Here is a 15,303-nt window from a genome sequence, read left to right as displayed (position 1 = left end):
GTTCTGGGCGCTTGCTTGCATGAGCTTGTCTCCCCCAGTCCCCTTCCAGTCCGATCCCACGCCTGGGATATCGAAGGCTCGCAGCAGCCCAAGTACTTCAGTCGCAGAATGTTTGGATCGATACCTAATGCGTTCTGGCTATGATAAGAACGGTTACTTCCATGGAGTATCGATGCAGCCATGCTCATCAGTCCAAGAGGCGACCTGCTCATCTGGCACTAACCCCCCCAAGTACCGTACGGGTACGTGTACGTGTACCACTACTGATGAGGGAGAGCCCTTTCTCTCTCTCTCTCTCTTCAGTGCCCTCTCCCACTCGAACTACCCACTGCTCCACACCATGGGCAACGATCCATGATGGACCCCCTCTCAGAGGCCTGCGAATGGCATAGCCTGGCATGTGGCAGCAAGTCTCTTCATGCAGCCGTGCTTTCTTTAGCTTACCAGTCTAGACGTTGTGGTGTGGGTACATTCTCCCGTCGCGAGAGCCACCAACCCTGTGCAGACCCAGTCTCTCTAGCACACACCCTGGCCTGCCTTGATGACACCCCATCTACGTGAGATATACATTTATAAATGTCCTGCCATGACGCTGCTTGACCACCCTTGGCCCCCTCTATCCATATCTCATCCCAATATCTACGCTTCTCACAGGCATGGCTGATGCTACTTCATACAACTCCAGGAGTTCTTCACCACTCTCCCCAGACAAGATGACCAAGTCGGATGCCTCCAAGTCCACCAAGCGTAAGGGTAAGCATGGCGTCGTCGACCACAACGTCCCAGTGGAGTATAATCCTAACTCGGCTTCATCAGGCACTAGGAGTGTCTCTACCTTGACACCTGCTCAACTTGCCCGGAAACGAGCAAACGACCGGGAAGCACAACGTGCCATCCGCGCCCGCACGAAGGAGCACATCGAGAACCTCGAACGGGAGATTGAGGAGCTGCGAAGCTCACACAGCCGCGATGAGACCGTCCGGAATCTGCTGAGGCGGAACAAGGCTCTCGAAGACGAACTGCATCGCACAAGGGAAAGCATGGGAATTACCAGCGGTGGCCCACGCAGCATGTACCCATCAGGTATGATGGTCTCGAAGGGTGTTTACGCGACTCGGTCTCACCATGACGCAGCGTACCATAGCCCAAGCTCGCGATCGTCACCCATGGCGCAGGGCGGCTCCGACTACCCAGGCGTGCACGACATTCCCCCGTACGACAGCATGGGCAGCTCTGGTGAACCTTGGTCGTCCACCGTCTCGTGCACCGTTCCTTCTACCGTCTCTAGCCCATCCTCTTCAGGAGCCACCGACGAGCTCGGGGGTGCCTACTTTCCCACCAGTGCCCCGACCTCTCTCCTTGACAGGTCCGGCATCCCCTCGAGCATGAACTCGCCAACGGCTTCGTGTTTAAACGGCAAGATGGGCTACGATGATATGAAGTCAGGTGAGTTGCGCCCTTGGTTTTCTGCGATGACATGAGGGACTGAAGGTCTAATTAAAGCCAGATCTCGGTTGCACCCAAATCAACGTCCTTCCCATGCCACCGGCTTATCATCAGCCTCCGCCGTGGAACATGTACCCCATGTACTACCAAGGCTCCCCGGCTCTGTAATGAGCAACCGTCGAGACAGTCTGCATCACTGGGAAACCCCAGTTTCGGTTTCATCACCTATCACCCACAGCGATGCACTCTTAGTCGGCTACATCCAGGATTGTCGACGCCTGGTTGACTTAGCCGGCGGCCAGCCACACCCTGAAATTATCTACGGACCAACCTGCCCGAACGTTCGTCCCCTTGTGGAAGCTCACTGGAGCGTTGAATCGAACATGGGCCTCGACCGGAACCCACCTTCTCCTTCTGCCCGAACCCATTGGTCGACCTGTTGAGCGCCTTCCTTGACAAGAATGGCCTGCTACGGGTGTTCGAGCGGGTGGGATCCTTTGTATTATGCCAAAGGCTGGTGGCTTGGTTGATATATCCAACACACGAAACACACTCAAGACTAGGGTTTCTTGCGCCGCGTCCAAGCCAACAGAACATCGCCCACAGCCAATGGATCGATTTCTTGTTCTGGGGGCAGCTGAGGGACGTCGTACTACACAGACAGCAGGAGTATGCCACGGAGGAGTTCATACATCTTTACTGTACAAACTTGCGTTTACTGAATTGGCACGGAGGAGTAGCCCAGGCGTTTATCACGGATCATTCCAACGGGGCATTGTATCTTACGGACGCATTCGTCCATCACGCCTTGGAACTCGGGAATTGGGCTTTAGGCGAGGCTTTTGCCAGGCGTTATCCGGAACTCAGAGAATTGGTGGCAATGGAGCCCAGAGGCTGCTAGGCCTTGTAGGCGGCATCGGCGCAAGCGGATCAATCTTGGTTTTTGGTGTTCTTTCTTCTTCTTCTTCTTCATCTCCTCTTCTCCTCTTCTTCCTATTTTGTTCTTTTACACGTTGGGCGGAACGGGCAGCGTTACAACTGACCCTTGGAATCGGTAGGCGCTAGCCCAAGGGCATTTTGATACCACGGGGTATATTACGGCGTTGGGATCATGTTTTATTGATTCTCATATCAAAAAGTGGGAAGGCTGCGACAACTATTCATCACCAAACCGGGGGTGTTACGGGACCATGATACTCAAAAGAGATAACTTTGCTTGGCATTGATTTTCTTCCCCAATGCTGTTTTGATACAAGTTTCCAATATAGATAGAAAGCCATGAATGTAATAAATCTTCTCAATTCACACATGATAATTTTCCGCCTTTGTTGAACTGAGCCAAGCTCTGGTAATCCACTGCCAATGCCGGGCTGGAACAAACTACAGTAGATAGCTTGCAAGAGATATCCCCATAAGGCGGCGGCGGCGAGTCGTAGAACCTGGAGAAGCTAATCCTCGCAAGCAAACACATGATCCGTGCCAACAGCAAGCTGAGTCATGAATGGCATTTCTGGCGACGACCTAAGGCTTCACCAAGCTCCCAAGTGCAATCTGAGGGTGGGAAACCCGTAGAACGTCAAACAGCACAGCGAGCGAGCGCCTGGTGGGTTGCGAAGAAACAGCAGAGATTGCGCTCATTTTGCTGGCCACCATTCCAGCTCCGCACAAACACAGCGAGAGCAACGGAGCGACGGCCGCGGACGAATCTTGATCTCAACGGGGGGCACGCCTACCAGTTTCAGCCAATGCGGACGGGCGTTGGTAGTGACACGGAGATCTCCATCCCTACGCAAATAATTACATATGGAGTCTGGACAATGGAACAGTCTCCAGTTGATACTCTTACACAGACATACGAGACCCGCTCTCACGAAAACACTCAAGGTACAGACCGGTATGGATCCTATTAGGGGTGGGCCTACTACCGCCTGTCCCCTCCCCTGGTAGTCTCATTAGCTAATAGGTTTGGACTGTACTAAAACAACAACGGGTTGTCTCCGGATCCTGCTACTGTGTATGTGATGTGGTGGTAATACGACTGCCCTATCTCACACGCTAGATGCAACGACCACCAACCGACGGACACGGATCAAACAGGCCTGGAAGTCCAAGTCCAAGTCCAGGTCTAGATTCCTAGATCCATCGTCGGTTCGAATTACCCATGCCCACCCAGCACGCACGACAAGGTAGGTATTGTTTCTCACCAACAACACACCTGGGCCGAACGCTTGCGGGTTGGCCAGCAACTGCCGCAACAACGGTCTGGCGGTCTTCTGAAGGCGAGGTCCCTTCCGTCGGGCTGTCTACATGCACTTATTAGCCAATCGCGTCGGATGTGAATGTGATTACGTGGTAGACTGTAGGTGAGACAGCACTGTCAAGAGACACCTGACCACCAGCAAAAGGACCCGGTGGTTGGCTAGGCAGACGCCCTGCTTTCTTCGCTGCTCTACATACAATCCGACTACAACGACATACAGAGCTACTACAGTGGGTTCTCGATCTGCCTTGTTGTCCACTTCCACTTCTACTTATCATGTCCACTTCTATTAAATCATGAGGAGGAGGGGAAGCCGACACACATACATACACGCGCGCACACACGTATGACCGGCTCTCGCTAGCAACAATGCCGAGTCCAATGCATCAGATCAGGAGGAATGATCGCAGAAGACTAGGGGAAATCGCTAGCAAGGCAACCTGTGTACGTCGGAGAGGGTAAACCGCCGCCGAGAACCCCCAAAAGAATTCCAGGGGACCCGGGCATTTTCGCGGACACGGCTCACTGATAGTTGACTAAACCGGCTATACCTTGCTGCAGATCATCGATGGCCTTGGAAGATCTACCACTAGCAAGCCATATTGTGCCATATGCATACAGAAAGATTGGTAGAGCCCCACATGGACAAGGGGGGAGAGCCCTAAAGAGGACTGTTACTCAAATATCTTCCCCCAAAATGAAGCAAACCCCAAATCCAAAACAGAGACACAATTTACGGCCCTAGACACGGCCCCCGCTGACTAGAAACGCCCCTGCCCTGCAAAGCCCTGCAAAGCCCTGCAAGGCGGTGTATCCGGCCGCGAACCCCCTTGCTCTCCCTCAATGAGACGACCGACTGTCGATTCTCGCACGAGAGATAGATTGAGCTCCGAAATCACGGAGGTATTCCGGCCGTCCAAGGCTACCTACCCAAAGCTTAGGAAGCTCCCCCACCTACAGACTACAGTACCTCTCCATCTACGACTACTTTACAAGCTATAAAACTAGGGGGACAAACAAACACATTGAAACCGAGAAACTAGTATCATGGACTGCGAGGAGAAAGACCGAGAGCCTGAAGCTAACGGAAGACCATCCCGACGAATGGCGCATGAGATCGAGAATCAATTGCAATCGTACAGAGGTCCAGAAGAAGAGAAAAAGAGAGAGAGAGAGAAAGACGTTTGTGGATAAGCACCTGGCTACTACTGTACGACAGCACTAACCTAGCCTAACAGCTAGGCGAGCTGCCACTGAAAGCACTGCAGGCTTGCAGGCTGCAGCGCTAACCAGGATCAGCGGCGCAACGGCTGCGTACCGACTTGTGAGCGCACCCCCACCCCTCCCTCTTGTCAATGCGCCGTCGGTCCATCTGAAGATAGACGCAGGAGGGTGAGGGCATGTGGTTTTGAAACGGGGTGCTATGCCCTTGGCTGAACTCTAAACTCGCTGACCTCGCTGGCCTTGTGTCGTGATGTCCACGCACCATCCCTCGACCTCTTACGCCTCGCACGTCATCCTACCTGGCTGCTACCGTGCTACGACTAAGAGAGCTAGCGAGCGAGGGGCAGCGGCACGATTGACAATCTGCTTCGATGCCGTCTTCCCTTTTCTGCCAGATTCTTTTCGACAGAGTTTACGCCGCGCTCGCTTGAGAAGCATTTCCCCGCGTTCGAGAAGAAATCCCGCACCCCCTCCTTCTTCGAACGAAGCCAGCCTGTGTGTGCTCCCGCACGTGGCTTGGATGGAATTGGGAGAAGGGGGGGGCCAGTTATCGGAGCCGGGCTTGACTGCAGCTCTCGAGCCTAACACCACACCACACCTGCAATCAACAGTCGAGTTCGATGCAATGGAAGCCCAATAAGACTCTCCGTCGACGTGGATTTGAATCTGCCCCGCACCAAGTGCCATATTTGTACGGACCTACGGAGTTTTCGCACTGTCGGAATTCCCGCATTGGGCTATTCAGTCGCCCATGGTTACATTAGGCGAGTTCTCATGCACATACAAATACGCAGGGCCCAGGGGTCTCGATCCTCAGTTGGCACCACGGCGCTTGGGATCCCCTGAAAAAACATCAGCCTCCCTTTCCCGTATTGCACGGGGTATGTACGTGGCCAAGAAACAGAAAGCACACCCACAAATACTTGGTAGACGCGGGGAGACGGGACCGCTTTTTGCTTCTGCTTCGTCGGCGACGGGCTCGAAATGGTACGGATGTGAGCTTCCCAGTCGCTGGCGCGAGACGGGGCTTGTCACGCAAGCCACAATGAACGCCATCCCCCTTTAGAGGTAGACTCGTTGCTGCCACTGGCGCGGCGACATGGAAGCGTTCGGGATTGCTCCGATGAGCTGTCGGTCTTCTCTCCGACGCTCATATGGAATTCCTTGTATTGTAGGTAGGTTGTGACATGGGTAAAGAGTATGTAAATCACCATCTTGTTTTCTCGTCATCATGGAATGAGTTCATGTTCTCACCTATGATGCTTGCTACGATACTCCCTACAGCACATACTACAATTATGTGTGTACAGATTGCCCATCCCTCAACACACATATCGTCCTTATGAGCTATGGCAACTTGCCATTAGTTTGTACAAAAGCTTCTCCTACGAGAGAGGCCCCCTGTATGGCATTCGATTATGTAGTCGGAACTGTCTCCGGCCCTCAAGGTTCGAGCTCATCTCGAGCCTCTCCTCCCCCTGCCTTGGTGGAAGATTGATTCTCCCTGGGGGCCTAGGGACTCGGAGGCCGGGTAACCAAAGCAAGATATGCTTCTTTTACTACCTTCCTGTTTGAGGAAGCCCACGAGTGCCCTAGCATGTCCAAGCCTGAGCATAAGACACCGCGGAATCGATATCATTCATCTACTTGATGTTTGAGCTGTCTGACAGCAATGCGCCATAGAATGGGCTGAACCACCCCAGTTGCTATTTGCGTCTCCCCTCGAAAAGAAAGTTCAAGCCAACGATAATGCAGGAAAACGAACACCGGTGTCCAACCACAACGTCAAAAAAAGAAAGCGGCATGAACGGCGCTCTCCCACTGTCGCGGCGTCGCCCATACGTTGCGGGACCAGCTATGCCCTGTTTCTGATTCTGAATTACCTCTTCAATAGCACATGATCATGACATTAGGAAACGCTGGCGCCACTGTGACCACGCCATCGCTCACAGCAGCATATGAACCTACCTCGTGATGCAGCATAGAGCCTGGCAATCGACAGCGGGGATTTTTTAATCAACTTGCAACCGAGAGGCAAGTTCAAACCTGAAGTGATGAACTCAAATACAGTTGCTGCAGATTCTCATAACGTACAAATCACGACGAGATGGCATCACGGCAGCATATCAGCCACGTGCGGCGGGCAGATCGATATACGTATTCGGCACGGTCCCGCATCTGATGTCCTAAGAGGGCAATACCGTACCCCTGTCCGGGATTACGCACTGCGTTGCGGTTGCGCCCAATACAAGGGAAGGGAAATTAGTCAAGTAGGCCCTGTTGATTCCGGACAGGGGATCGATGGGAAGGAGCAGGGATATCAGAAAGAACCCTGCCTCCTGAGTCCTCTCCTACCGCTCCGCAAGGCCGGTTCCCCTCTGCCCCCTGACGAGCATCGAGAGTCAAGAGCTTATCTGTGAGGAAACATGTCAGCATGTGTCGTACCGTGCCACGCTGGTCTAACGCAACGAGGGTAGAGACGCACAGTGACGCATCGCCAAACCTTAAAAAACGAACAGGGCTTACTGTACCCCGTGACGGTCATGTTCTATCCAGCACTCCTCGCGTTACCTGTTTGTTGACGGCGATGGATGGCCCCCTTTCTCCCTTCGGCTTTGCCTGGTGCCGTTGTCTATGATCAGACCGGGGTGTACGACAACACGGCATTGGGGGGGATGCATGATCTTCGGTTTCCTCGAGCCACCATCAAAGGTGGACATTCCCCCGTATCTACCCACCGACTCGGCCGGTACAGCAACCAGCTTTGCTTTCAAGAACACCGCCTTGCCCAAATAATAATAATAATGCAGTAACCAACGTTACCCAGTCTGCACTATCCGGCACATCCTTTTGCAAGCCACCTGAGGTGCCCCGGAACTAGCAAGAACACCGTCGGTGGGGTTCGCGTGCGCTACGCGTCGCCCCCTCCGCCGCTAGGAGAGCATCTTCTGTCACATAGCTGTCATTCTGCTTCTTTTTCTTCTTCTTCTTCTAGAGGATCTAGTAGTAGAGGACCCGCGATGATGATCGATGACTGGCCGCCACTTCTGCGCCGCCGATCGATTATCGGAAGCTTCCACAAAGCTTCCAAAGCTTCCAAATCATTGACTAAGCAAGCTAATGTTCTCTAGACCAGAACTAGAAACCTTCTGGAAGCCTTCTAGCGCGAATCCATCCTTCTTGGTGGTGGCCGGGCCGCGTGGAAATCCCAGCGGCCGAGTCATGAGCGGCGCCGCTGTTCCTGCGAGTGGTGGTGGTGGTGTGGGTGTTGCTCCGCGCGGTCGATCGGTTCCGTCATCATAGGGAACCCGGCCGGGGGCAATCTGCGGGTTTTGGGTAGATACGCCTCCAAGATGTGATGCGGTCGTCTCCAGCTTGCTTGCTATCGAGACCTTCTACGGCTAGAATCTAGCTTCTACGACTAGGGGTCGGCCCATCCATCCCAACCATCCCATCCGTGGAGGGGCGATGATCAAGATGGCCGCTTTCTCCCAGAGTTTGAGATCACAGACTGCACGCGAACCACGTGCGTGATACAACATAAGGTTTGCACCGCTGCAACGTGCTGTGTGGTGGAAGTCGTGGGAATGTCGCCCAAAGTACATGTACGGAGTCGCATATGGAACGGTACTTACTTGATATTTCCAATGCTGCTTGAGGCTACGGGCATCCCCTAGGATCGCCTAAGTGCTTTTCTTTCTTCGTTGCGGTGCGAGCGTCGAGCGCGGCGGCAATCAAGCCGCTAGAAGGATAGAATGTGTATTGCAGAATCTTGGTGCGCTCATGCCATCGAGGCAAAACAAAAGTTGGCCATCAACGGGGGTAGCTTTCACACCAAAGATTGCCGCCCGCCCCCTGATAGCGTTACCATGGTGTGGCCATAGGCACGCCTTAAGTGGCAGATCTTGCCTTGTCTTCCCGTGGTCAATGATATCACCATGACCTGTTTTTCTCATTGTCACGCTGAGGCGGTGATCCACTGTCATGTGAAGGCGGCGAGGGTGTCTGCCGCTATCGCACTATTGCTCAAGGGCATACCGAACTAGTACCAACTTGAATGCCTATGCTTACGTTCAGCCAGGCGCATAGCAATGCTCGATATCATCGCAAGGATTCCTTCTGTGACTTCTTTTCTACTGTGCGACTCGAGTCATTCAGGAACCAAGGCCTTTCGAGCTGGCTCTTTGATATATCGTTCTGAATATCTTATGACGGAGCGAAGCTTGGCGGTCTACCTATGCGCACAACTCTCAGACGAACTCTCCCCATCTTCTGAGCGGTGCTCGGTTCTGAGCCTATTCTCGTCTGCTCGTCGCCTGTTGGTGGATTGGTCCGGAGCGCACCCCGTGGCACACACGATGGTGAAGAAACAAGGCTTGTGCATCATGACACTCTATTGCTTTTATGCAATCCAGGACCCCCTGATCATGATTCTTCCAAGAATTTGGGGTTTCAAATGCCAACACTTAACTATGCGCTGCGGTATGTAACAGGGTACGTTCGTGTTGTGCAATGGTGTTGATATGCAGCGGGGATTGATATCAGCCGTGAATAGCCATCAGACCATTTCTCCTCACCCTGGGTGAAGAAAAAGAAGAAGAGGAGAATGGATGTCCCCTGTTCTTTGAATTTGCCAGAAAGGCAACCAGATCCAATTGGAAGTCCGTCTCAGGCATGGAGCGTTCCTACTGCCCGCCTGATTGGCGGCACACCTTGTCTGTCCCCAGCGAGTTTTTGACTTCATCGCAAGAAACTCTGCCCCGCCTGTGACATCGTGTGGTCAATATGAGGGAGTCGATGCGACCAACCGGCAGACAGTGGAAGAAACAAACTTCCTATCCGAAACCTTCTCCGCATTTTCTAGAAGGGAAAGAAAACAGGATGAGAGGGTCGGGACGAAAAGATGGGTCCAGAGCTTGTCGATGAACCCTTTTTTCAATTCACCCGTAAATATCAGACTCCTGACGTGCATATGTGCCGTTGATCTCGGTTGTGCTTCTGGTATTAACCAATGTTGTAACTGAGTCTATCGTTACATCACTATCGTGTAGTGGTGCGGATTGCCAAGCCTTCTCAAAAGGGGTTTCTCTGTACTATGGTGTGTTCTGGATCGCGAGTCTATTGAGCTTCTCAGGGGATGCGACGGCGGATAGAGTGACAGTCGTTCCTGAACCCGCAATCTCCCGTCGGTTCATCAGTCTTGCTCGTGGTGGACCAACCTACGCATAGCTCGGGGCCGTATTGGTATTGTTGAACGATGGGACAATCCCATAAATTGCTGCCATCTTTCGAACGGAGAAGAGAGCCTTCTCCGTCTGTAACATAGCTCTGTAACATACTCTTCACTCCATCCTTATGATGGTCGGGGGTCGTACACTCTGCCTGCCTGCCCATCAAGATGAATCCGATCGGCACCGCAACTGAGATAGAAGGAGGCTGAGCACTGCAGCTTCCATCCCAAGGTCCTGCTTCTCCGCCGACGTTCCCCGTCATGAGGACGTCCATCGTCATGCGCCTAGGTTCGGACTTCACGGAGATGGATATGCAGATTAAGGAGATTCTCGAACGAGAACTTACTCGAGCACACCAATCCTGGAAACGCGTGCACATACACACAGAGAGAGACGTAGCACTTCACATGCCTGCAGCAAGGGAAAGGAAGTTGTGGTGTGAGCCATTTCTTTTTGCCGGTGACGGAGAATGCCACACACACACACACTCACTCACTCTCTCTCTCTCTCTCTGTGTGTGTGTGTGTGTGTGTGTGTGTCTCTGTTTCGAAACCGCCACTTTGAGCGACCGCCCAAGCCAAGACGGCGGCGTGTCAGTAGATAACGGGACAAAACACGGACGTGGCATCCAAAGAAATACCGCAGAACTAAACAACGGGTGTTTCTTTCTCCTTTCTGCCTTCCTAATCAAGAAGACGTTAATGTCGAAGATAACGCACACGCACATCCAAGTCCACCAAGATAACGTAAGTTCGATACAAAGGAGATACTTACGGGTTACGGGGGTTTCTGCTGCTGTATGCTATGGTATGCATGCAAGTAGGTAGGCCATAGGAGATAGGCCACGCGCACCTATCCAAAAATAACGCGCCCAGAAAGCATGGCAACATCCGTGAGTCGCTCCCCAGGTTTTCTGTTGAGGCTATCGGTTTGGTTTGGTTTGGTTTTTAGCTTAGGGGGGCTTGGCTGCTGCTTCTTGTGTCCCACCACCACACCACCACTACTATCAACGACCGAGCTGACCCCCTTTCCCTGCGCTCCCTATCCTGTGATGCTTGCTTAGTTGATGGTCAATATTGTTGCCCACGCATAGCCAGCCCCGGTCATGCAGGATCACGGCGCAAGTTGTTCCCGACGCAGGCCGCTTACGAATCCCGATGCCGCCTTCTCGGAGGCTCTCTCTCGAGAGAGAGAGCGCCCACTGGGTAAGCACCGGCAATGAGATTCCGGGAACCGTTCCAATCGTACAGTACTACTGGAGCCAGCAAAATTGATTGCGTCGTAGCAGCAGAAAAGAGCATCCATCCATCCGTGTTCCCACCCCTCAACAAAGAAGGGATAGGGCTTCTTTGCTCGGAAACGCGGGTAGGAGGGCTGCCTACGGTCATATCTGCGGACGGGGGATGTTAAAACCTACTGCCACCACCATCACCACCGCTACTGCTGCCGTCCTGTTTCTACATGTGCTACTTTCTCCTCCTCCGCCTCCTACTACTATCTCCCCTACACCCACAGAAGGCTTCGTATCCGCGATAAGAGTGAGGGCGCGGCCGGCACCGGCGGCTACCGCCCCGGTTTTTGAGCGGGAACCCTCCCAAACAATTATATGTGAGCCCCTATACCGCTAACATGTGAGGAAGTAGGGGTCCCAAGGCAAATGAACGGTGGACGGTTGAGCTTCCTATCGCAGTGGGCTTGGAGACTGGCGTACACCTATTCTGTGCGCGGGATGATAATTCCTTGACTTGCGGAAAGGGGTAAAGAGGGTAACGGGGTGTGCGTGATGATTTCGGGGAGTCGGGGGCTCTGGGCTCATGTAAGCCCTCCCTGGTACAGCCATGCTCTATGTGCGGTGGTGACTACGGAAGAGAGGACTTCAGAGTCATCACGTCGTCCCCAGAGACGGGATTATGCCGTGAGTGCCATGCATTGTATGATGGAAGTACCCGAAATGGCGGGTTGGTGACACGGCCGTCAGAAGGGCCTCGTTGTGCGGTGCTTACGCGTGTACCTGTACATAAGCTGGATTCGGAGTGTTGGGTTGAAAAGGGGCAAAGTTTCCTGCGAGCATACCGGTCAAAACGGGCATTGCCAGATACTATAGATTGAAACTGGTGGCCCATCAAATAGTTAGAATATAATACAAATTTCGCAGCTTTGTACCCTTGGATGCTTTGATGCGGGTTGGCGGCACCGTAGGGACCACCAATCGCGGTGAGGTGTTTCTGTTGCCAGCTATTCGACTGATCCAGATCAAGTGAAAGACATCCAACAGTTCCGTCTTCTCATCAGTTACGTCAATTGTGTAGTAAGGCTATCCGAGCCGCACCCGCTTCCTCGGGCTTCGTCGTAGTACCACCCAGGAGCCCCATCTCGAACGCCGTGCCCGCCATGCCCCGCGCCAGCTCGCCCCAGACGTGCTCCCCGCTCTCGACGAAGTAGTAGCCCCAAGCTCCCCACATCTCTTTGTCATCCTGCCTCTTATTCCCCTCTTCGCCAATGGAAGAAGCGACAGCCTGCTCCACCAGCAGCCGGAACGCCTCGCTGAGATCCGCGACGTGGACGTGGTTCCAGCGCGCCCGCCCCCCGGCCGACGATGGGCGCGTAACCCTCGCGGAGGATGAGTCGAGCGAGCTCGTAGACCTGGCGCCCCCGCGTGGCGACGGGCCCGCGGCCGGTCCCGTAGATGGTGGGCGGGCAGACGATGGCGGTCTTGACGACGTCCGACGCGGCCTCCAACACGACCTTGTCGACGTTGCGGTGGAACGTAGCAATAGTAGAAAAAGAGGAGGTGGTGGTGGTGATGAAGGGGAATGAGTAAAAAGGCTACGAAAGGAAGTGCTATACTCACGCAGCACAATGTCAGCCTTGGCAGCCTGCTCCCTGAGAAGCCCAGAATCGTCCAGATCCCCGAGGACGATGGTCGCGTTCGGGTACTGGGCCTTGACGTTCTGGGCCTTCTCTTGCGTCCGGACGAGGAGACTGAACTCGAACTCCGGGTGGGCCTGGCTCAAGACAGACAAGGCATCGCCGCCGATGTAGCCCGTAGCGCCCGTAGCGCCCGTGCTTTTTCGCCGAGGGTGCTTGTGTTAGTCGCTGGCACCACCGCTTTTGACCAAATGGGAAGGAAGAATAAGCAAGGACTCTCAGGAATATCTTGACAGCCATGTTCTGTGGTTTGCGCTGAAATTTGCTTCAGGATACACTCAAACTCTAGCAAGGCATCCAGAGAGTTTCTGCTTAAGGGATATATACTATACTCTTACCCCCATTCCGTGTTCATGACGACATCGAATCCGGATGGATCAATAGCAGGAGTCTCCGGAAGAATACTTACCCACCAGCATGCATCCTCATGCAAGGTCATAGTTATGGATTATGTATGTATCGCCTAGCATAAAATAATCTATCTACCTCTCAAATACTACTATATCATTACTATGGAGCTAGAATACCGGCTCGGTTTTGCAGAGCCATCAACATCCCCTTTTCTCCAAGTCACGACCCGGATGTTCGTATATAACTGCTACATAGACCAGCAGAACATTTCGCCAATATTGCTCGACAACCAATTTTGTACGCCGTCGCTAAATCAACCCATATGATTATAGACAAGAGACAGGCGCAACCCTTCGCCATAGCATCAAGCACCTTGACATCCTGACCTTTCTCTCGCATATTCAAGATCCACCCATCGCGCTGGTTGCCGCTCCTAACTCTATGATGTATACAAGAAAAAAGGAAATTCGTTACGTCAGTCGTTATGAAGGGGAACGATTAGATACTGAAGACCCGGGGCTGGCTCTCCTCGCAGCTTCTACCACTTCTGCTGAGCTTCCTAGTAGATCGAGTCGTTGATCTGACGACGGATCAATTCGGCTGATGCTGTGCTGATGAACATGACCGTAACTTGTCGGTCTTTCGTCCCCGCTCTCACCGCTCAGTCCAGCAGAAGGGAGCTGGCTGTTCAGGTCATCAGTTGCCGCAAGAGAAGAGCTGGAAAGCCGCCTTTGCGAATTGGTCCGATCGAACGGAAGGCGAGCCGAAGCAGTCCCCGACCCTCCATCAGGGATTGTGGGCGAGGGTGCACCTTCTGCAGGTGGCACCAGATTGACCAGGGGATTTTTGATTATATCCACGCCGGAGTTGCGCTTCGAGCTTTTCCTAGGCACGTCTGGTAGGGGTTCCAGGTGGTCCATCTCGACTCCGCGAGCGATTCTCCTTGACGCCTGTCGGCTGGTCTTCGCAGAATTTAGCCGACTTGGCACATTGAAAGACTCGCCGGCATCGAGATCCGGCAGAAGAGGTGGGCCTTCCACAACCTTAGTTGTCCCAATATCCCGTTCCTCTTCGTCGTCGGCCTGTGACTCTTCCCCGTCGTCGCCCAAAAGATCTTTCTTCTTGCCTCTCTTCGCTCGTGGGGACGCGTCTTCATCATCGCTCTCAATAGGCCCGTTACGTAAAACACCCATGGCAACAGGAATGCCTTCCGGAGGACCATCATCAGCAAAGTCGCCACCACGTGCCTTCATTGCTGGCGGCATCCTAGCGCTTCGGACCACTTCGAATCCTTTGCCCTTCTCCTTTGTCTTTCCACCAAATAGGCCTTTCAGCCAGCCAGTTGCAGTGGAAACAGGGCTTGTCGGATCTGCGGGCCCAGTTCCCAGTTTCCTTCCTGGTCCGTCTGAGTTAAGGGCCGGTCCTCGTACGCCGTAGTAGAAGTCAACTTCTCGAGTCGAATAGTCCGCCCGAGGTGCGAAAACTGGCGTATATGCTTGTGGCGGTGCTGGTGTTTGCCCTCTTTGATGGCGAGCCATCCGCATCGGGAAGATCGGGGAATGCTGCTCCGGCTTTGCTCAAACGCTTGTCTGCGAGGTCTATACTTCCAACAGATTGGTGACTGCGATGAAAGGGTTGTCCTAGATCCTCATTGGTTGGGCGCCTGGCCCGGGGCGGACGATAGTATGGATCGGCGGTTGGCTGTGGACGAGTTGCTTGCCCAGGCGACGGCAGAAAGGAAAAGGTGCTAACTTCTCCTGGTGTGCCTGGCGGGAAGGTACTACCACCCATTGGCAGTGAATAAGCATCGATGCTGCGAACATCCAAGACGCTTGAGCTCCGTTGCTGCTGATGCAACATTAT

General features: G+C 53.5%; 3 protein-coding genes across 3 annotated transcripts; 1 reads left to right on the top strand and 2 right to left on the bottom strand.

Annotated features, from left to right (window-relative positions):
• Window positions 1-713: 713 nt before the first annotated feature.
• Window positions 714-1,481, top strand: PG994_012224 (bZIP transcription factor; the record flags this gene model as incomplete). Its single annotated transcript, XM_066863633.1, has 2 exons — window positions 714-1,083; window positions 1,135-1,481. The coding sequence occupies 2 exons, from the start codon at window positions 714-716 to the stop codon at window positions 1,479-1,481; spliced, it is 717 nt and encodes a 238-aa protein (XP_066712743.1).
• A 10,977-nt stretch (window positions 1,482-12,458) lies between these two features.
• Window positions 12,459-13,444, bottom strand: PG994_012223 (uncharacterized protein; the record flags this gene model as incomplete). The annotated part of the gene is made up of 2 exons (XM_066863632.1): window positions 12,459-13,227; window positions 13,428-13,444. The coding sequence occupies 2 exons, from the start codon at window positions 13,442-13,444 to the stop codon at window positions 12,459-12,461; spliced, it is 786 nt and encodes a 261-aa protein (XP_066712742.1).
• Window positions 13,445-13,922: 478 nt separating this feature from the next.
• Window positions 13,923-14,984, bottom strand: PG994_012222 (uncharacterized protein; the record flags this gene model as incomplete). The annotated part of the gene is made up of 1 exon (XM_066863631.1): window positions 13,923-14,984. One exon carries the CDS (start codon window positions 14,982-14,984, stop codon window positions 13,923-13,925), a length of 1,062 nt encoding a protein of 353 aa, XP_066712741.1.
• Between the last annotated feature and the right edge of the window lie 319 nt (window positions 14,985-15,303).

Source organism: Apiospora phragmitis, assembly GCF_038363925.1.
Source record: "Apiospora phragmitis strain CBS 135458 chromosome Unknown utg000010l:1.0-9815664.0:1.0-9183399.0, whole genome shotgun sequence".
Classification (NCBI taxonomy): Eukaryota; Fungi; Ascomycota; class Sordariomycetes; order Amphisphaeriales; family Apiosporaceae; genus Apiospora; species Apiospora phragmitis.
This window is presented reverse-complemented; position numbering and strand designations above follow the sequence as displayed.